Source organism: Fusarium keratoplasticum, chromosome 12 (assembly GCF_025433545.1).
Source record: "Fusarium keratoplasticum isolate Fu6.1 chromosome 12, whole genome shotgun sequence".
Lineage (NCBI taxonomy): Eukaryota > Fungi > Ascomycota > Sordariomycetes > Hypocreales > Nectriaceae > Fusarium > Fusarium keratoplasticum.
In genome coordinates this window covers 764,582-785,666 of record NC_070540.1, presented here as the reverse complement: position 1 = coordinate 785,666, position 21,085 = coordinate 764,582, and the positions used below count along the sequence as shown (strand labels likewise).

Below are 21,085 nucleotides of genomic sequence, written 5' to 3'. Positions count from 1 at the left end.
GAAGTGTCACCAGGAACAGGTAAAGAGGGCACCCTGACCGTCAGGACGGCCGCAGAGATTCTGGTGGAGTCCCCAACAACCTCGTCTTCGGCTCCGGAGTTTGCTTTGATGCTCCATTTCGGATCTAGATTACAGGGGTAAGCGCTGGAGAGCATGTGGGATCCGATGTGGCTGCTCGCAGGATGAACGAGTCTGAAGTCAAGGCAGGGATGTCTCTTGGAGCTCGAAATGTTGTCACACAAGGATCCCATGAGTTGCCATTACCGGCCCGCCATGGATTCCAATTAGAGCACGGCTTGCGAATAAATCCCGTAGGTAAGATTTTTATCCGAGCCCCTGGAACTCTCCACAAGTGCCTCATTCTCAGGGCGTCAGCCTAGTCTCACAATCCGAGATGCAGAATCCATTTCTTGGCTGTGGGTTTGCGGCTAACTCCTCTTGTGCCCCAGCGCTTTATTTAGATCGTACGAGAGACGTTGGGAGGAAGAAACCCGTTATGTCTTCGTCTAGAGGATCTCAAAAACAGTAGTACGAGTAAGACGGATCTCTACAAGGCAGAATGGAGCGCCGGTCTAAAGAGTGCTAGACAGTTGGCAGGATCGCTGACGTGTCGGCCACGCAAAGTAATGTCAGCTTGGGAAAAGCCTTGGGCAAAGGAACAGGGACATTAGTTAGTGTGCGGAGCATCGAGATTACCACGGTCAGCAAGATGTGAACAAGTGAGGTTATCCTAAGACTAGGCTGCCGTTGGCCTCATGGCACCACAGCCCAAGCCATCTCCTAAGGTGGTCTGCAGATGGAAAGTGACGCAATGTCAGTCGTCGTAAGCAAGGGTGAGACAAGGTCCTGACTTCTTTGACGCACAAAGGTACCGCTTTTCCGGTGACGGTTTAGGCACGAACGTGTCTCATCCCATCACCTTAGCCCTCCACTTTTCCACTTTTAACCGCGTGGAAATATTTCATTCTGAGCATCTGAGTGGCTGTTAGACAGGTTATGGGGATGCCAATGGGGTCTACAATTCGCCGTTACGAGTTAGATGCGGCAGATGGTAACGTTGCCTGCCCACTTGCCGACTCCTTAAGGTTGGAGAAACAAGATTTTTCACGTATTTTGTGTGCTGTTTCTCATCTGCACAAGACGGTGATAACTTGAGCTGGAGACTGCAAGTTGACTAAAAAGGCACTCACAGAGAGTTGCCCTGATCTTGCTGACGAGGGCTTACACCGACAAATGCCGATGCAAGATTGGTACAGGGGGGACTTTTGGTCGAGCACTGATGGCCTCCGGTTAACAATGCAAGAAACCAAACAAATCTACCCTACATGTCTGTATGTATGACGTGCCGCCATGTGTTTCCTGTGGTGTAATCCCATTGAGTAAAAATAATCCGCTCGGATTAGAGGCAGAGGAGCAATCCTTTCGGTGAGTCCGGCCTACACGGTAGTGTTGTGGTTAAGATCGAGATCTATTACTCGATTAACAGCTTATATTTTAGATGCTTAGCTACCTAGTTATGATTGCCTTGATCCTATGTCGTTGGAGATTATGTGTTAAGCGAGAGGTGATGTTCACCAGGTACCTTGCAGTCTGACCTTGCGTCAGCCACATTGCTTGACTGTACCCTTGTAACAAACGTGATGCTTCATGTCGGACATTTCTTCTCGGGTGATCGACGTCAAGCGACGGCTCACGTGCTTGAATAATATGCATTTAAAGTATAAAGCAGTTTATTAACATAGGTAGGGATGTTCAGACTAAGTCAACTGCCAATAACTATTCTCTTCGCCAACACAGCAACCAATCGCCTCACCACTTGGGAATCTTGGCGGAAAAGTCCGGCTGGAATTTCCTCATATAGGTAGTGTCGTCTCGTTTCCGCAAGCCGCAGTCGAGATACTGCTGGTGAAGCCTTGCCAGCTTCGCCCTGTCAAGCTCAACGCCCAGTCCTGGCAAAGAGGGCACAGTCACACCACCATCTGACCACTTGAGATTGTCATCGACGATGACGTCCTCGTCACGACGCTTCCACGGCCAGTGAGTATCACAGGCATAGTCGAGATTGGGGGTTGCAGATGCCAGGTGTGTCATGGCAGCAAGTGAGATGCCCAGGTGACTATTGGAATGCATTGATAGGCCCATCTTCCAGGTTGCGCAGATGGATGCCAATGTTTGTGATTTCCGAAGACCGCCCCAGAAGTGATGATCGGAAAGAACCACTTGGACTGCGTTCTGCTGAATGGAGGGGACGAGATGGTCAAAAGACACCACGGCCATGTTGGTAGCCAGCGGCATGGGCGATTCTTTGGCCACGGCTGCCATGCCTTCGATCTCCGGGGCGGGGTCTTCCAAGTACTCGACGATACCATCAAGCTCCTTGGCGACCCATTTGGACGTCTCGACAGTCCATGCAGCGTTGGGGTCGAGTCTCAAGGGTAGACCAGGGAATGCAGCATGCAACGCCTTTACGGCCTCAACCTCCTGGGCCGGAGGAAAGACACCTCCCTTGAGTTTGATAGCCTTGAAGCCATACTCATCGATGATCTTCTTTGCTTGCTTGACAATTCCAGCAGGATCTAAAGCTGGACCGTACTCATCGTCTTCGTCGCCGGGGTGTCCCGCCCACTTGTAAAAGAGGTACGCCGAGTATTGGACATTGTCTCTTACACGTCCACCCAGCAAGTCACTGACAGGGACACCGGCCAGCTTGCCCTGGATGTCAAAGCAGGCGACTTCAAATGGGGAAAAGACTTTATCGGTAACACTGGCCGTTGTCACCATGCCTGCCATGCCGTCCCCCCCAGTACTTGTGTCACCAGTCAGAGACTCGACACATTTCTTGTAGATGAGGTTTGTGTTGTGTACTGAGAGGCCCTTGATCTGCTCGGCGGCCTTTTGTAGACGACTCAAGTGAGTCGAATCTCCGTAAGATTCACCCAAGCCATAATGCTCTTCGGTGATGACCTCGATGATGCTGCGCAGTGCAAATGGTTCATGAACACCCACACTGTTCAGCAGGGGCATGTCATGGAATGCCACCGGCGTGATGACAACATCCTTGATAATACTGCGTTGAGACATGATTTCTTGGGCAAAAACAAATTGGTTGAGTGCTTGAATTGCTACAGGGGACTGTAAATGATGGCGGATTGGCTAGATGTTAAAACGTGGTCGACCTATTCTCGTCTTGGCCGGAAAACGATAGCAATATCGCTCCCGTCCCTCACTGCCTCTTGCGGGGTAATGCACCACTCGCCAGTTCAGTAATGCGGTTCATCACGGGAGTTGATTAAGAGTCCGTTGGGTAGTATCCGTCATTTAGTTTCCGTGTCATCTGCGCAAGGCCGTTGAAGGAAAAGGGGCCTTTGACCGCAGTGGTGCTCCGATGTTGGGGACACGTCTGCCGCACATGGCGGATACTGTAGCGGATAAAGCCATGATTGGATCATTATCCGCAAGCCCGTTAGCACAGATCGACAAGAGTGTGGCTGATCAACGGCGCAAAACTCACCTCCTGGTCAGCATTTCCGCGTCGGTGAAACCTCAACTCTAACCCCGCACTCTCGAGTCACTGGCCCACTTGGAATGGTTGCCAAGTCTGGGGTTGTCTGGGGTAAAGACACCGCCATGTACTGGCGTTGAGTAGGGATATTGCTAGAGGCCTTCTGGCTATAATATCTAGCTTGACCCCATCGATGGTGACGAACAGGCCACCAGCGACACTTCCTCTCCTCCCTTCAACTCCAAGGTGTCTGTCTGTTTGTAGTGACTCTCCTCAGCGACCACCACCATGGCTCCCAAGAGCTCAATCGAAAAGAGCGACGTTGACGTCATGGACAAGCACTCTCACCTTGAGAATGCGCCCGAGGCCATCGACATTGCCGGCTTTCGCGTCTTTGGCCTGGACCCAGAGGATGCTGAGTTCTACACAAATTACCCCGAGGAGAAGCGAAAGAAGGTCTTCCGAAAGGTTGACGTTCGCCTTGTCCCCATGCTTGCAGCGCTGTACTTGATTTGCCACATCGACCGTGCCAATATTGGTAACGCGAAGATTGAGGGCATGGTTGAGGACTTGGGCATGTCGGGAGTGCAGTACAACACTGTTCTCTCCATTTGTAAGGACCATTGGCATGATATCGTCGCCTTTTTTTTTTTTTTTTTTTGGCGCGTCTCGGACGAAAATATTGACCTGATGCCATAGTCTTCATCCCTTACGTCCTCCTCGAAGTCCCCAGCAACATTCTCCTCAAGAAGTTCAAGCGCCCTTCCATGTACCTCGGTATCCTCACTCTTAGCTGGGGTATCATTATGACCTGCACTGGCTTGGTCCAGAACTTTGGCGGACTCATGACTACACGCATCTTGCTTGGCATTTTCGAGTTAGTAGTACCCCCAACCCTCACCATTTCTGTGCTGACACGGCTATCAACAGGGCCGGTTTCTTCCCCGGTGCCATCTATCTCTGCTCGTACTGGTATATGCCCAAGGACCTTTCGGCTCGAATCTCATACTTCTACTGCGCAAGTGCCCTCTCTGGTGCTTTCTCGGGTCTGCTCGCTGCCGGTATCGCTGAGATGGACGGAGTTGGTGGATACGAGGGCTGGAGATGGATCTTTATCCTTGAAGGTCTTGCCACCGTTATTCTCGGCGTTGCCTGCTTTTTCTTGCTCATCGACACGCCTGCCCTGTCCACGCGCTGGCTGGAGCCTGATGAGATTCGATACCTTGAGCTTTCCATGTTCATCAAGCAGGGAGGTGGCTTCCACGAGGAGAACAAGGTTAGGTGGAAGGATCTCAAGATGGTCCTCACCAACTGGAGAATTTACGTGCAGGCATACTTCCTGCTCTGCCAGTCTGCCCTTTCTTACGGTAGGTTTCCCAGGACACGGTCAAGGAGAGCACAAGCTAATCTTTTGGAACAGGCATCAAGTTCACTCTCCCAACTATCACCAAGGCCATGGGCTTCAGCAACACCACTGCTCAGCTTACTTCCGCTCCCCCGTACGTTGCTGCCGCTATCTCAGCCATCACCTTCGCCAAGTTCTCCGACCGTTTCTTCTGGCGAATGCCGTTCGTGGTTATCCCCATGGCTATCGTCACGACCGCCTACTCCATCATCCTTTCCCTCAACGGAGCCCTCGAAGCAAAGAAGGCCGTGGCGTACTTTTCCGTCGTCCTCGCTGTCATCGGTATCTACCCGATCCAAGCAGCGGCGGCTTCTTGGAACGCGAACAACATTGCCCCTGCTTCCCGACGAGCTATTGGTATCGCCCTTATGAACTGCGTCGGCAATGTTGGTGGCATTGTGGGCAGCTTCATGTACCTCGAGAAGGAGAAGCCCAAGTACCACACTGGTTTTGGCCTCAGTTTGGCATTCGGTGCTAGTGGATTGATCGTCGCCTTTCTCCTCGAGTGGAGCTACAAGGTTGCAAACGCCAACAAGGCAAAGATTGCCGACGAGGCCAAGGAGAAGTACACTGAGGAGGAGCTGTTTGAGATGGGTGACCGATCGCCACTGTTCAAGCATGTTCTGTGATGGGTTGTACAGAAATATCAACACTGGTGACTGGGGAGAATGAAAATCGTTGTTGCATGGCGTTGCGATGGCGAGGCACGAATACATGGGTTCTTCCCTTGTATTTGATGAGATGAGGGAAATTGGTTATGACATTCTATTAGTATAACTTTTGTTAAGCTGAGTCTGATACCATCGCTTCCAGCGAAGCCATTAAGACCTTTTGCGTATATATCCCAGAAATGAGTACTTGGTGACGAACACTACGACTTGCTCGATGATGTACATGCAGAGATGGATATTGTTGCTCGACCTGATAACCCTATCTTCGACAGCTTTCCCTTGGTCTCTGTGCCAAAACGTCTTGGCGAAAAGCAGTGTCAAAGACCTGCTCCTAAAGGATAGACCGTTCGTTACCGATCACTCCCTGAATCGGTATGAAAGGGTCAAGGAAGCCTAAAAGTCACTTTTAATGCCAAGAAGCTTGACCAACACTAGGGCAGTAACTGGTTATTTTAGGCAATAATTCTAATTGGCAAGATTAATAGACGTCAATGTCAACAATGTGAAGAGTTTGAAGTGTAAGATATACCAAGGAAGGAGTCAAATTATTGCTCCCTCGCTATTCATCTAGAAAATGCTCCAACTCAGTTCCCATTTGTTACACCGTTAGTGTGTCCATTGGTGCTTCCATTAGTCGCATTGGGTTGCAGTGCCGCCTCAATGCTCACCAAATCCGCAATCTGTGCCTCAATAACCTTCTTGGCAGACTCTGAGGGCTCAGTGTATGGCCGTCTAGGCTTCAACTTCTCCTGGGCCCCCTTAATGCCAGCCGCCTTTGCAGTATTCAGAGAAGCCGCGTACTTGACGGACGCAATGCCAGCCTTGCAGGGCTGTTCAGCGAGCGCAGCCCTCTTGTGCAGCTCCATAGCTTCCTGATACTTGCCCTCCTTATACAGGTTATAGATGTGCACAATGGTTCTCGGAAAGACATTGGCGAAGCCGGCAATAGTGCCCATGGAGCCAGCAGCAAGTCCTCCAATGAGGAAATCTGACTGTCCTCCATATGTAGCGAATCGATCAGCCGGAAGCTCAGCGGCGAGCCGGGTGATCTTGGCCACAGCTCCGCATGTTAGCTTTACGCCAACAATATTGCTATGCTTCTTCGCTAGAGCGGCAATGGTTGCTGAGTCGAGGTCGATACCATTGCAAACTGCAGGAAAGTTGTAGATGACGATAGGGAGTTTGCTCTCTTTGGCAACATCGTCAAAGAAGTTGTTGATGACTTCTGGTGTCGTTTGCTTGCCAAAGTATGCTGGAGGTAGAAGCAACACGTAGTTGGCACCAGCATCAGCCGCATCCGAGATGAACTCGAAGACTTGTTTCGTTGAGTGGCCCCCTACGCCAGCCATGATGGGGTAGGAGGGTCCGCATGCCTGTCGAGCCGTCTCCAGCAGAGTCTTGCGTTCTTCACGGGTGAGAAGAAATGTTTCTGCGTTGGTTCCGAGAACGACGAGTCCCGCAAGGCCAGTCTTTGACAGGTAGGAGTAGTACTTGGCCTGTGATTCCGTATCAAGCGTGTCGGTGCTGTGATCGAAGAAGGTGATGGCGGGGGCCCAGACTCCGCTTGGGGGAACTTTGGGGAACGACATGATGGCTGATTCAGGTGCTAGGGAGCGTGACTATTGCAGAGCAGAAGGTACGCTAAGCTCTAGGAGAAGACAAGATACTTAAAGCCCTTCCGGCAGGGGTCATTAGGTATCCGAGTAGCCGTTGGGTGCTCCGCTTCTTACAACCGGGCTGTACTAGGCCCAGTCCCACACCCCGATTCTTCAGCTTCAATCTCCGTCACATGCTTCACAGATAACCCAAGACGTGTTTCCCAAGTTGACGCCTTCATCCGAATGTTGATGCTATTCTTTCATTACTGACGCGTCAGAAAATGAACTTCTACGCGACCCTTCAATTCGAGCTTCTCAGGCCATTCCTCACAGAAATGCCAGACTCGGCAAAGAGGGCTGGAAAGTGACATTTCCGACGGGTATGTCCCACCTCTTATCCGACGACGGAACGCGGAGTGCCGATCCCCCGCAAAGTTCGGATAGACGATGCAACACCAAGCCGTGTCTGCGTGACATTGCATGAGTCATGAGCAGTTTAGAAAGGCCAGATATCGCGTATGAGCTAATTATGTCGGAGTGTTTCCGAGACACCAAGATTAGCTCGATCGTAACATATCTAGATTCGGCTGATGAGCGCGGGAAGCCTGCCCGGGCAATATTCTGGGGGCAGGGGTTCTCAAAGAGGACCGGCCCTGCTATTTATTTCACTCTATTGATCATAGAGTCCAGGAGAGTGAGCCCTAAAGTTGCTTGTTTTATCATTGAGGCATTCTCACAGACAGGGTGTCGGGCACAATTGCAAGCAGTAGGGTTTGTGAGAACATATTCACATCGAACACAATGATTTATAGAGCCCCAAACTTCTATGCAGAATGGTAAGGGGTCAATGGTATTGTTAATATGCGAGCATATGGCAACCGGTTCATAGACCGGCACCATGAGCACTGGAAGAATATATGTGATCGAACTGGCCCATCAAGTCTATTTAACAGTATCTATAGTCCCAGTCACAGCATAAAGTTCCACTAAAATAGCTATCAAGACTTCTTATGCATAATTGTAGCAGCAGCTTGATGGTTGGGGAAGATCAGGGTATCAGCAATGACCACGTTTTCTCTCCTTCCAGCGGCAAAGACAACCGCCTCGGCAATATCATCAGGCGTCAATGGCTCACAACCCCTGGGATATGATTAGTCCATGCTACATAAGAGTAAATGAATAGACAGAGGGAGGACTCACGCGTAGACGGCGTCGGCCTTGGACTTGTCGCCATAGAACCTCACAACAGAGAACTCTGTCTCAACTTGGCCGGGATCAATCCCGATGACACGGACTCTCTTGGAAATGAGTTCTTTCCGCAAGCTATCAGTGAAGGATCGGACGGCTGCTTTTGTTGCACAGTAGATGCCTCCTCCAACGTACGGCTCACGCCCAGCGATAGAGCCAATGTTGATGATGTCGCCAGCTCCCTCACCGTTGTTGCGCTTTAGCATGCTGGGAAGAATAGCTTGTGTCATGTTGATCAGGCCAGTCACGTTGGTTGCAAACATGACGTTCATGTCCTCTTCTGCAATCTCGGGTGCCTTAGCGATGCCCCTGACAAGACCCCTGTTAACGATTCATTAGTTTATTCTTCCCTCGACAGTTTCTTATGCTCATACTCACGCATTGTTGACTAGAACATCCACTTCCTTAAACTCGACCGGCAACTTGTCCACGAATCCTCGCACCTCATCTGGATTGCTGACATCAAGCTGAACTGATAGGACCTTGACACCATCTCCCACTTCCTTGGCAATGTCGGCCGCAATACTCTTGAGGCTGTCAACTCGACGCGCGGCCAAGATGAGCTTCAGGTCATTGGGACTAGTGCGCGCAAACTCAAAGGCCGTAGAACGCCCGATGCCCGATGAGGCACCAGTAATGAGAATGGTCTTGCCTTGGAGGCGCTTGGCAGCTGCTGATGCCATAGCGGGAATGTGTAAGATTGGATAGGTGGTGTAGGGGAGGGGACTAGTTGGTTAAGGAGGGAAAAGGATCCGATAGTGTCCACATACAATTGGTAAGACTGCAGACGGTGACAACTGACAAGAGAAGATAGGTTAATGTACCTCTGAAATAATCTACGTAGTAGACGGCATCAACTACGACTTGTGGCAAGTTCCGTCCCACTTTGGCTGTTCCGTGCCGCGGCCACGGATTTGCATCCAGGGGTACATATCCGTCGCATCTTTTCCGACGGATGGTGGCACAACTTGAGAGGGGAAGCACCGGAAAAAGAGAGCGAGTCTGGTCTCCTGGACAGTGCGAACTCCAAGCGGCGGATTCGATTCTGAGAGAACCATTGATCCGACAGATGCCTGCTCGACGGGGGATCGATCGTCATACTTACGCTTGTTTCACGGCATTCGGTTTTAGTCTCGGTATGTGTTGAAAACCGTGACCTTTGCTATTGTGACCAATATCCTCTTTAGAGGCATCTTGACAGTTAAACAATGGTGACACTATCTCCGTTCCGCAGGCATCGGCTTACGAGGGGTCATTCATTCCGTCTTTATTCGTGGCATCATTGATTGGTTGGTATCGAACAGTTCTTCACTCTCTGTTCTGATTTAGATCCTGAATGTGTCGTCGTTGAGGAAAACATCAAGGTTGCCCAGCCCCGAAGAAACCATAGAAGCGAACTGATTCCATCCAGAAAAGTCAGTGAGTGTAGACCCCTGAAGAGCGCTATAGTCCATAGCCCCCTGCCCTATGAAGTCCGTGTAGGTCGTTTCGTTGCTGGGGCTGCCGTCCATTGCTAGTCCCACGTTTTGGAAGCCAATATCCTGTAGCTGAGTATCGATTCCTTCGAGTCCGTTGGCCGACGGGTTCATGCGGTTGATATGGCGCAAGGCTTCGGTGCGTAATTCCTCTAGCACGAGGCAATAGCGTTCGAACAATGAGCCCTTCTCGGCAATGGAAGACATGTGAGATTGGCATCGGGTGGCGGCTGCAAAGTAGCTGCTATACTCTTCAAATGGAGATGCCCATTTCTGGATGACGTAAATGTAGAGCACCATGGCGGCGGTAAAGGCAAAGTATGCCGTGATCTATAGCCAGTTAGCCATACGATCTGTTGCTAGACGTCAAGGAAGACGAACCCAGAATGCACGGAACATTTGACGGCTGTGCGTGATCTCATCAATCGTCTCCACTATCTCCATGGCTGCTTTCAGGCACTGCTTGACACTCTCCTCATGTTGAGAACTCTCGTTAGACGGCCTCACCCCCTGCTGCGACACCCGTGCGAAGTTGTTGAGCACTGACTGCCGATGGGTGAGGATGATGGCATGGTAGTAGGTCAAATTTAGAACATTCCTCTGCCGTTGAAAGATTGGAACTAGGAGGGACGAACTAAAAAAGTCGGCATCGAGAAATCGGGAAAGCTCGGCTCGCCACTCGTCCAAGTCTTTGGAGATGCATTCTGTTTCTTCCGCTCGACGGCTGGCTGACACGGGCTTGATGGAGTACAGGCTGCGGAGTATCTTGCTAATGATACGAGCAAGTCTGCCAAGTTAGTTAAGAGCGCTCAAGGGGATTTGTGGTCATCTCACTTCATATGCGCGAGAGGAGCTAGCATAATAGAATACCCCCTGTTGAGCGCGGACGTGCTGATGTGGTCTCTTGTTATCTCGTGATCTTCAACACATGCTGGGAGCTCTGTGTCAATGTCATCGTCGTGGAATGACCGCGGCCTGCCCAGAGACATGCTGAGATAAGTGTCCAAGGTGTATGCACACCAAAAGGTTCGGCGACGACTCTCGACTTCAACTTGACTGAGCCCGCTTGTTGCACCAGGACGTTTGTTCCGATTCAGACCGATGGCAAGGGCTAAGCTGGTTACTGTACCAAACTGGCTCCAACAATGGTTGACTCGAGACTGGGTTAGGAGGTAGTAACATTGTAGTAGGCGGGCCTGGACGCTGGTGAGACGTATTGAGCCACTTTCTTTTGAGAGTTGGTGTTCAGCCGCAAGATAGTAGCGAGAACTATGATCTTTGATCTTAGCGATGTACATTTTATGCAGTATGGGACACTCACCTCAGATCTGATGGGCCAGGCCTGTCATCCTCGGGCATGTACACCCTGGCGTGAGCAAACACCATAAACAGCAATCCGATCTTGGCTGGAGCATTGCTCACATCACGCATAGTACCAAGGGTATCATAAAATTCGACGAACCATTCTTGAATTGTGGGACGATGCAGGAAGCGGTGTGTCGGCATGGCAAAGTCAAAGTACCGATCTATCAAGTGCTGGGCGTCGTCTCTTGGAAGCATCATGCAAAACGACGGATCAAAATCGGGAGGATGGAGAGGAGCATCACCAAATGTGAAGATGCTTCCTGGCAAAGAGAACGAGATCGCTTGATGGAGGCGTTTCTGGACCCTCAGCAGAAACGAAACACCAGAGGCGGGACCGATATAGTGTCCCTGTAGATCCTCCTGGGACGGCTCTGGAGAATGCTGCAGAGATGCTACCGGGGGTGCTTCTTCTGAAGGCATGAGACTATTGGGCGCCAGGCTGTAGTTCTGCAAGCCTATAGGAGCATCTGCCCCCTCTGTGCTTGGTGTCACCGGGGCCTGCTGTGCCGAGACTGAAGGACTCTCACCGGAGTCCAAGTGAGGCGAGGTCGGTATAGTGATAGTCCCATGGTCAACGTCTGGTGCTGGGGGAATGATGGGCACTCGGCCTCTTGCATAGGCAGAGTCAAACGTGCAACGGGCCTTTGACCGCATGCAGAACTCGCACGGCTGGGTGCCATTACACTTAATTTTCCGCCTAGACGAGATGCCAATGATTAGCCTTCCAGTCACTAAGAGAATTGCTTGGGTGGGTTCACTTTTTGCATCGATCGCATGCCCGCGTTACCCTCACCCTCTCGCTGTTCCTTTTCCGTCTCCTCAAGACACGCGTGGTCTCGCCAGCAGGGGCAGGTAGTAGTTGACGCTCTGAAGACATTTGGCACTGACCTTGACCAACCGAAACAAAGAAGACGTCACCTCGAGCCAAGGCATCAACGGAAAAAGTCCAGATAAGGAAGGGACTGGAACGAGTAGAGATGGTGAAGGGTGGGAGATGTTGACGGAAAAGCACCTTGGGCGGGGGAAATAAAGCCGAGGTTGGTGTTGTTCCCGTCGGGGTATTGTTTTCCGTCCCACTCGCCTAAAATGACAGTTGCTGACTGTACATATTGAGCATTCTCACATAGGCTTGGTCTATTGTTTTGTAATCGAAACATACCTGGAATAGCATCACTGGCTGCGACTAGCCATTGACTGAGAGCAGTCAATGAGAGGACAAGTTTAGGCCCAGCTAGCGAGAAGTTGATAACAATAACGGTAGCTTATAGAATTGCATCTAGTGTCCGTCCGTAGCAAAATGGGCATGTTTCTTGGAATCGCTAGACAGGGCCTGTGAATTAAGAAAAGAAACAAGATACTGCCAAAGATTTTGATATGTCCTCCTCTGCAACCAAGTTCACGCTCTACGAGAGAGAGCTGAAGGGAATGTTGGCTTATGATGTTGGCCGTGATGCCATCCCTGCTGCTGCCTGCTGACCAACATTTCATAAGATATCACTTACTGCAATTGTCGCTCATCACAGTGAAGCTTGACAAGCCTAGTTTCTACAATGGATGTCCAAGGAGATTCCAGCCAGAGACATTCCAACTCGGATTCTAGCTCAAGGCTCTTCATTAACCGCCGAGACTCTTCAAGGGATGCAGAGTTTCTGACAAAAGACGAGGAGCATGCGATCGAGTCCTGGGTACTCAATGCTCTAGATCCGCCTCCCTGCTTTCAAAATATCAAGGAAAATTTCAAGGACATATTTAATAACCACAAAAGTCCAGATGCGATTCCTGTGAAAAGCTTTATAAATGTCATCTTCACTATCAGATGGCAGAACGGACCTGTAGTGAGTGCACAGCCGCACCTTTTACTCTTTTCAAGACCAAGACTAAATCCTCTAATCTCTAGGATCCCGGAAGCCCATTCAAACTTCCAGGCTACGGCCTTCCTTTGACTCGCCACACGAGCGTTTTTGGCCCGCATGCGCCATACTTGCATGGCGTCTACGGCGGCTGGTACGCACCAACGCTCACAAACCGCGAGGTTTGCATGCTCAAGTTCGTCGAGGACATAACCAACGAGCCAGAGTAGTGGCTAAAGGTCCACAAACCTGAAACTGTCCTCCCGTGGAAGAGGCAAGTGCTTGAATTGCCTTGGGCCGAGTACCGGCCACACGCCGACTTTACAGAGACAATGGCAGATGCTGTAAGTAACGGTCCAGATCAGCCACTATTCCAGTCTCGCCTCTTAACTTCTTTCCTATAGTGTCTCGTAGAACTGGCCAAGAAGGCAAAGCTCTTTGAGGAGACGGGTATGATTCCTATCATGGACTACGCCGCCTATGTGATAAAGTTAGACACTCTCATCACCCAAACCCTGCAGGACGAACTCAAGGCTGCCGTTGAATCATTGGAGAACTTGCAAAGGTCCCAGAACAACTGGCAGCCAGATACCGATGAAAAGGTTCTCAACGTGGTGGATCCATCGATCTGGTCGTTGGTACATGGGACGTCTAAAATCTTGCCCGACCAACATGTACCGCTTGGCGGCTGCATCGACTTCTGTGGCATGGGAGAGGTCATTCCTCAGCCGCCTAAACCAATGTTGAACCGCCGTACAGCGATGCTGCTCCCGTTGAGGATGAAAGCGTTTGGGACACGTTCTCAGTGGCTTCCTTGCAATATCGATCTGACAGGCGAGAAACCTCGCATTGACAGCTACATCAACAATCTGCATCCTGTACGAGATGCACCACTCTATTTAATCATAGAGAGGCTGATCGAAAAGTCCCTTCAGGCATGGGGTATCGCCTTCCGCTCGACTGACGAAGCCTTCGAGGTTTCCCGGTTTCAGCGCATCAAGGCCGTCAAATATCGTTGCAGTGTACCAGAAGTGTGCCGGTATACGTGCGAGCCGAACAACAGACCAGGTGGACCACAGGACGACGATTCTGATTACACAGAGGAAAGCCAGAGGCTGGATCAAGAATGGTGGGAGGCAACACACGAACTTTTGCTTCCAGAACCCAGCCTTGATGAGGACCATTTGGTCAAACTACAGGCCAGCCATGTCCGCGATAAGGGCTTCTTCAAGAGAGACGTCCAGGCACCCAGTCCAAGAGCTATGGTGGGAATCGAGGTATCTCAAACCCAAGCCATCGTCAAGATGGCCAATATCCATCTAACACCAGAGAAACCAACCTACGAAGGGAGCCCATGGCAGATTGAAGGTCAAGCCATCGAGAGGATTTGTGCCACAGCTTTGTTCTGCTACGATTGCGATAACATTGCAGATACTCCTATTAGCTTTCGCACCCAGGGAGATAGGGAGAACCTGGGTGACAAGCTGCACTACATCTATGGTGACTGGCTTAGCCTCGAAAGGGTCTTCGCCATGAAAATCCGTGGGAATAGGTTGCAGGAAATTGGCAGCGTACTAAGTAGAGAGAGACGAGCCATTTTTCATTCCAACGTCTACCAGAACCGTCTGGGCCCCCTTGAGCTGACTGACAAGACTCGTCCAGGCCACTGCAAGATGCTGGCTTTGTTTCTTGTCGACCTGATGAACCCCATCATTTCAACAGCCAACATCCCTCCACAACAGCGAGACTGGTGGTCGGAAAAGTTCGCAGATTTGCCGTTGGTCAGAAATCTGCCACCTGAACTTTGGCATCAGATCAATGAGAATATCGACTTTCCAATCGACAAAGAGACTGCCAAAAAGACCCGCGAGGAGGTGACATCTGAAAGGTCGGCAATCAATAAGGAGATAAACGAGAAATGGAGGACCTTAGATTGGGGCTTTCCCCAGCATTGAGGCAGCGTTAAGGAGTGCCGATTCTTGCAAATATCATCACGCCCGATTCTTAGGGCCAAGGGACTTGGTTGTCTCAGCTTTCTCAGCTGGTGATCAGGGCCATTAAGCCATATTTCGAAGCTCTTTGATGTTACCAATCTCAGGAATCCGTCCCCTGAAACCGCCGTCTGAGAGAGATGGGGAGGACAAGAGAGGCGAGAACTTGGCGATGGGGACTTGCAGTCATACTCGGCATGTCTCCCTAATCTCCTTCTTCGCTTCCAAGTCCCTGCCACGTTCTCGACAACAACTACTCTTTCAGGCGTAATTCACTAGCCAATTGCAGCTTGTGGCGATGAGCGAAATGTCGAGAATGGGGGTCTCCCACTTTCCCCGCACCTTTGATAACGTCGCCATTTCGGTTGTCGGCGGTGTTTTAGCTGGAGGATCGACTCGGGCTCTCGGCCTTGGGATGACAAAGCCCGAAATGTGTGTCGGAGAGCTCCGGAGGGGTTCAAGATAATCTTGGTGTATTTTCATGATCATCTTGAATTGCTTCAAAGTTATTTATTAACTCTGGGGTTGCGAAGTCTTTGGCTTATTCGGACACCAAAGCATCCACAGTCAAAGCTTCAATAACAACTTTACTTCTGCATTCGCATTGAAACGGCAATCCCCCTTGTCAACTCGCCAACATAGTTCTCCACAATGGCTCAGCTCGAGATCCCCATCATTGACTTCTCTGGTAGGTTGCTGGTTCCCCTATAGAGTTGCCAACCGTTTCTAATTGGCCCAGGCTTCTACTCAGAAGATCCCGCCCGCAAGCAGGCGGTTGTGGACCAAGTACGCCAAAGCTGCCTCTACAATGGCTTCTTCCAGATCACTGGACACTCTGTGCCGCTGCAGCAGCAAAAGCAAGCCCTTGCTTGCGCCAAGAAGTTCTTCTCCCTGTCACAAGGTGAGAAAGACGAGGTATCCAAGGATAAGACCACTTGGAACCGAGGATACGAGATGCTGCGGTCGCAGATCCTCGAGGAGGGAACCCAGCCTGAGCTGAAAGAGGGGTTCTACATTGGTGATGATATTCCCAAGACTCACCCTTACTTCGTCAACAAGAAGCTTAACAGTGGTCCCAATCAATGGCCTAAGGCTCTCGGTGATGACTTGGCCGATTTCAAGAGCCACAGCATGGAGTATTACCACTCCACTCTCAAGCTGGCATCTGACCTGATGAGGGTGCTTGCCTTGTCTCTTGATCTCGAAGAGACCTACTTTTCTCGTTTCTTGGATGGCGCTGTTGCCACCATGAGGCTGCTTCACTACCCATCCCAGCCAGCCGACGCTGATGAGAAGCTGACTCGAGGAATCGGTGCCCATACCGACTTTGGTGCCATCACCATGCTTCTTCAAGACAAGGTTGATGGTCTGCAAGTCTGGGACCAGAAGAACAATGTCTGGATTGATGTAAGTCATGAGATCAGACCAAACTCTTGCACCTTTGAACAATTAGCTAACCGCAATCCAGGTTCCCCCCACCGAGGGAGCTCTTGTTGTCAACTTGGGCAACTTGATGGCTCGATGGACCAACGAGAAGTACAAGAGCAACGTTCACAGGGTCATCAACAAGTCTGGCAAGGAGCGATACTCGATCCCCGTCTTTGTCTCGGGCAACCCCGACTACGTTGTTGACTGCATTCCCACATGCAAGGCTCCTCAGGACCCTGCCAAGTTTGAGCCCGCCACTGTTGAACAGGTTGTGTCGGCGTCCTACGCTGAGTCCTATGGCAGGGCCCAACTCTACAAGCAGGGTCTTCAGAAGACCATTGATAGCCAGGTCAAGCCTGCCGGGGTCGCTGCTGCATAAAAGGAAGCGATCAGGTTCTCGTTCCCCAAGATACAGCTGTATGTAGAATAAAATTACAATGTTACTGCTCTTCGCATCTCAGTGCCCTACTAGTAATGCTGCCCCTTAAGTCTCGGTTTATCTGATAATGAAGACCGTATTACACAATGACCATCGTGTGCTATGCAACCTTTCAAGGAGTGAAACAGGGGATGTAAATTGATCTCTAGGCGAGGCTATTTCCCAAACATCTCGACGCCCTGTCAATTAAAGCTGGCACAGAAATAGCACAGCCCAATTTTACTTGCTGGGGTCCTGTCGAGCTTAGCTTCTTCTTTCATGTCCCACATTGTGAGCGGGTGAAAGACACCATTTGCGTGAGATCCACGAAGCCACGGTCAGGTCACCCCATAATGTCTAAATCTTAAATCTCCTTTAGTGCTCTTCTTAGAATAATCATTGAGCAGGCAATGCCCTGGATTGTGGAGGTCTCGACGACCCATGAACCCGACAGCAGGACGGGGCACCAGGAGGAATACTGGGCATGACAGCGGCACTACTTCCCAACCGCATGCACTAGAGATGCCAATAAAAATGACCTGTTTCGAGATTATCACAGATAATCTTGTGATGCAATGTACTTGCCTCGATCCTTTCCTCCAACATGTTCAGACTGCTCAATGCTGCCTTTTGGCCCCCATTCTTGATAACAATGGCCTAATGGCCAAGCGAAGGAATGCCAAGGAATTACCCACTCCTGAGATGTGATGGACGCCTGGGTATAGATCTCCGTCTCCCACCGAGCGCCTGTCGCTTGCCTTTAGCTAATCTTGACTCGATTCCTTCGAGATACTGTATTAGCTTTGGCCTTCAACCAGAGCAAGCCACAACTGCTAGCTTAAGATATGATCGCCCATTCTTGAGAGGGGTTATCATGTATACTATCTACACTTACGAGTTGTCTGTGAACCCTCATTTGTATATTTCTCGGCCTCTGTCCCACTGAATCAAATGCGTGAGTACTTTGCTGCACAGCAATTTTATCCATCCATCGATCTCAACTCTTGACTCAAAATGCATAACGTAGTTCATGAAACCAAGGACCCCCAGCCCTTCAATGATGGCGCTCAGAAAGATCAAGAAACCGGCTCAACCTTAGTCGTTGATGCCGCTGCTGAACGGGCTTATGGTAAGAAACAACACTCGACATCCTATGGTCGCCCCTTTTTCATGTTACTTACTCATCTTCCACAGTCAAGAGAATGGACATGTACCTGCTGCCTTTCTTGAGCATCATGTATTTCTTCAATGCTGTCGACCGGGTAAGTCAAGGTCTTTGGGGTGACAGCATGATGTGCTAACTCATCCAGAGCAACCTTGGAAACGCCGAGACAGATGGAATGAGCAAGGACTTGGGGTTCGTTGGAGAGCAGTTCTCTCTTCTGATTCTGCTTTTCTATGTACCCAATGGCCTTTGCGATCTTCCTCTTAACCTTCTCACCAAAAAATTCTCTGGTAGAGTGATGCTTCCCGCTCTCATGGTCGGCTGGGGGGCGATGGCGCTTCTGCAAGCCGCAGTCAAGAACTTTGGAGGCATGCTGGCCATTCGTCTACTGCTTGGGTAAGCAAGTAAAGATCCTTACCTCGGTCTCTGTACTAACTGTTTGCTAGCGCTTTTGAAGCAGGCTTTTTCGCTGGTGCCGTCTTCTACTTGACACTTTTCTACACCCGCGGCGAGCTTGGTTTCCGTATTGCCCTGTTCTTTGGAAGTGCACTCCTTGCTAGTGCCTTTTCTGGTCTCATCTCATTTGGTGTCTTCCAAATTCATCACCCTAAAGTCACTGGGTGGATGTGGCTGTTTCTCATTGAAGGTAAGCTGCACACAGGTTTCGTTACTGCCTGAAAAAGGACCAACTTGTCACGCCTATTGTCCATGTTACTGACCCCCGGATGAATAGGTGCAATGACTATCATCTTTGGAGTCATCGCCTTCTGGTGGCTACCAGCGAGTCCCCAGACCGCTTGGTTCCTCACAGAAGATCAGAGACGGGTTGCCACTCTTCGATCTCTCCGAGACGGCTCTGGAAAGATTAACGAAGAGTTCAATCTTCGGCAATGCTTCAAGTCGTGGAACAGCTGGAAGTTCCTCGTCTGGTGTGTTATTAGTTTGACTTACCCCGTTGCCTTTGCCACCACTGCCAACTTCCTGCCTCTTGTTCTTCGTCGACTTGGTTACTCAGTCGTTGTCACCAACCTTCTGACTGTGCCACCCAACGTCGCCGGCTTCTTGGTTCTTCTGGCTGTGACTTACAGTTCAGACAGAAACAGGGAGAGAACCTTCCACATCGTTGGAAGTCTCGTCCTGAGTTTGGCAGGGCTCCTTGTGCTGGCCATCATCGATGCTCAAGCACACGTTGGTGTTGCTTATTTTGCATGCTTCATGCTGGCTGGAGGTGCATACATCCCCAGTTGTCTTGTGCACAGTTGGCATAACAACAACAATATGAGTGAAAACTCTCGAGCTGCGACAACTGGACTTCTTGTTGGTCTTGGAAACATTGGAGGGATCCTCTCAGCCGGAACCTTTAGGACAACCTACGCACCTCGCTATGCTCCTACCCTAATCGCCACGGCTGCTTGTAACGTGACCTGTATCTTCTTCACTCTGGGACTCGGGTTGTGGATGCGGAAGCAGAATAACAAAAAGAACCAGGAGCAGGGCGTTGTTCTCAGAGCCGAGGATGTGGATACGAATGAACTTAGAGATGGCGAAGATGACCCCAAATGGAGGTACTTTATCTAAGGGCAGGATAGCCATGGAGATGCCCCTGATGAAGGACAAGCAACATCCCCCTGCAAAGAATTCTCTTGTTCTTTACACCTCCTAGATACAATAACAGATGATCAATCCCACCACCCGAGTTACTGTGTGTAAATGCTTCTCTTATGCTGTCCCTTGACATTACATCGTCTTACTAGCCTCACCATGTGCATAGTGACTGTTCCTCCCAGCATTGCGGCTCATACCGTTATGTATTAGCTGCTACGTTCTTTGATGCTGTGTCTTGTGCCCTTTTTTTTTTGTTTGGGGCGTCACTGGGATCAGCAGCAATCTCACTCTCCGCTGCAGAAGCAACGTGAAGCAGATAGAGCACAGGTGTGAGTTCAAAGTCGTGTCAATCACGTACAAGCTTGCTGAAGGCTCTAGGGATGCGCGGGACACAATTAACTGTTTGTGAAAGAAGTCTATTATTCTACCACTACCATTTTGTTACTCCTCCATCCACCAGAATATCAGTCCCAGTGCAATATCTATGTGTGAGTTAGTAAATGAAGAGATTGTTGGTATTGCGTCTTTGGGGACTCACTTGCTTGCATCGCCAGCCAAAAAGACACAAGCTCCCTTGATATCATCAGGCTCAGCAACCCTATGGTTCATGATTTCATCCTTCCATCCCTCAAGAAGGTCCGGAAACGGCGCTGTCATGGCTGTCCTGACATAGCCAGGACTAACCGAGTTAACACGGATTCCATACTCGTTCAGCTCTGCAGCGATCGGCGCCACCATGGCTCTCACTGCGCCCTTTGTGCCGCAGTAAGCTGTTGATCTCTGAGATCTGATAGCCATGTGCGATGCAATGCTTGCCACTAGAACGATGCTTCCATGCTTAGTTCCATTGGCGATCATGGCCTTGGCCGCGAGCTTCGCGGCAAAGTAAACACCCTTGCAGTTGACATTGAAGAGACGTTCAAAGTCCTCTTCCTCTGTGTCAAGGAAATGGACATTCTTGTTCACGCCAGCGCATGCGACTAGAATGTCCAACTTTCCGTCAAAGTCTTTCGCCACCGAGGCAAACCCCTCCTTCAAGCTCGAGAGAGATGTGACATCAACGATGTAAGATCGAGTCTTGACCCCATGCTTAGATGCCAACTCTTCCAACTCGTTGCTGGCTGGACTGATCACATCGAAGACTGCAACATCTGCCCCGGACTCTGCCAGGCCTTCAGCAAAAGCCATCCCGCAGCCCCTGGCGCCACCAGTGACGATGGCCACGCGGCCACTAAGTGAGAACTATCGCCTGATGTCAGCCGATACTTTGGATGGCATCGGTAACTAACCTTGGACATGTTTATGGTGTTGACGGGCTTGATCGAACCGGTTTTAGCGTCTTTGGGACTAACAAGTAACAACAA

At 50.4% G+C, this 21,085-nt stretch overlaps 9 protein-coding genes across 9 annotated transcripts; 4 read left to right on the top strand and 5 right to left on the bottom strand.

The window, feature by feature from the left end:
* Positions 1-1,809: 1,809 nt before the first annotated feature.
* NCS57_01386000 (MR-MLE domain-containing protein) lies at positions 1,810-3,081 on the bottom strand (the record flags this gene model as incomplete). Its single annotated transcript, XM_053063480.1, has 1 exon — positions 1,810-3,081. The coding sequence occupies one exon, from the start codon at positions 3,079-3,081 to the stop codon at positions 1,810-1,812; it is 1,272 nt and encodes a 423-aa protein (XP_052906813.1).
* Positions 3,082-3,790: 709 nt separating this feature from the next.
* On the top strand, positions 3,791-5,536 carry NCS57_01385900 (uncharacterized protein; the record flags this gene model as incomplete). The annotated part of the gene is made up of 4 exons (XM_053063479.1): positions 3,791-4,115; positions 4,202-4,379; positions 4,433-4,869; positions 4,923-5,536. The coding sequence occupies 4 exons, from the start codon at positions 3,791-3,793 to the stop codon at positions 5,534-5,536; spliced, it is 1,554 nt and encodes a 517-aa protein (XP_052906812.1).
* Positions 5,537-6,162: 626 nt separating this feature from the next.
* NCS57_01385800 (uncharacterized protein) lies at positions 6,163-7,167 on the bottom strand (the record flags this gene model as incomplete). Its single annotated transcript, XM_053063478.1, has 1 exon — positions 6,163-7,167. One exon carries the CDS (start codon positions 7,165-7,167, stop codon positions 6,163-6,165), a length of 1,005 nt encoding a protein of 334 aa, XP_052906811.1.
* A 1,007-nt stretch (positions 7,168-8,174) lies between these two features.
* On the bottom strand, positions 8,175-9,107 carry NCS57_01385700 (uncharacterized protein; the record flags this gene model as incomplete). The annotated part of the gene is made up of 3 exons (XM_053063477.1): positions 8,175-8,316; positions 8,377-8,745; positions 8,803-9,107. The coding sequence occupies 3 exons, from the start codon at positions 9,105-9,107 to the stop codon at positions 8,175-8,177; spliced, it is 816 nt and encodes a 271-aa protein (XP_052906810.1).
* Positions 9,108-9,749: 642 nt separating this feature from the next.
* NCS57_01385600 (Fungal-trans domain-containing protein) lies at positions 9,750-11,918 on the bottom strand (the record flags this gene model as incomplete). Its single annotated transcript, XM_053063476.1, has 4 exons — positions 9,750-10,229; positions 10,281-10,686; positions 10,734-11,168; positions 11,221-11,918. The coding sequence occupies 4 exons, from the start codon at positions 11,916-11,918 to the stop codon at positions 9,750-9,752; spliced, it is 2,019 nt and encodes a 672-aa protein (XP_052906809.1).
* A 1,528-nt stretch (positions 11,919-13,446) lies between these two features.
* On the top strand, positions 13,447-15,069 carry NCS57_01385500 (uncharacterized protein; the record flags this gene model as incomplete). Its single annotated transcript, XM_053063475.1, has 2 exons — positions 13,447-13,458; positions 13,519-15,069. 2 exons carry the CDS (start codon positions 13,447-13,449, stop codon positions 15,067-15,069), a joined length of 1,563 nt encoding a protein of 520 aa, XP_052906808.1.
* A 687-nt stretch (positions 15,070-15,756) lies between these two features.
* Positions 15,757-16,912, top strand: NCS57_01385400 (Fe2OG dioxygenase domain-containing protein; the record flags this gene model as incomplete). The annotated part of the gene is made up of 3 exons (XM_053063474.1): positions 15,757-15,793; positions 15,845-16,512; positions 16,574-16,912. The coding sequence occupies 3 exons, from the start codon at positions 15,757-15,759 to the stop codon at positions 16,910-16,912; spliced, it is 1,044 nt and encodes a 347-aa protein (XP_052906807.1).
* A 1,053-nt stretch (positions 16,913-17,965) lies between these two features.
* On the top strand, positions 17,966-19,694 carry NCS57_01385300 (MFS domain-containing protein; the record flags this gene model as incomplete). Its single annotated transcript, XM_053063473.1, has 5 exons — positions 17,966-18,080; positions 18,146-18,213; positions 18,262-18,512; positions 18,563-18,762; positions 18,850-19,694. The coding sequence occupies 5 exons, from the start codon at positions 17,966-17,968 to the stop codon at positions 19,692-19,694; spliced, it is 1,479 nt and encodes a 492-aa protein (XP_052906806.1).
* Positions 19,695-20,151: 457 nt separating this feature from the next.
* Positions 20,152-21,019, bottom strand: NCS57_01385200 (uncharacterized protein; the record flags this gene model as incomplete). The annotated part of the gene is made up of 3 exons (XM_053063472.1): positions 20,152-20,203; positions 20,260-20,963; positions 21,011-21,019. 3 exons carry the CDS (start codon positions 21,017-21,019, stop codon positions 20,152-20,154), a joined length of 765 nt encoding a protein of 254 aa, XP_052906805.1.
* Positions 21,020-21,085: the final 66 nt, after the last annotated feature.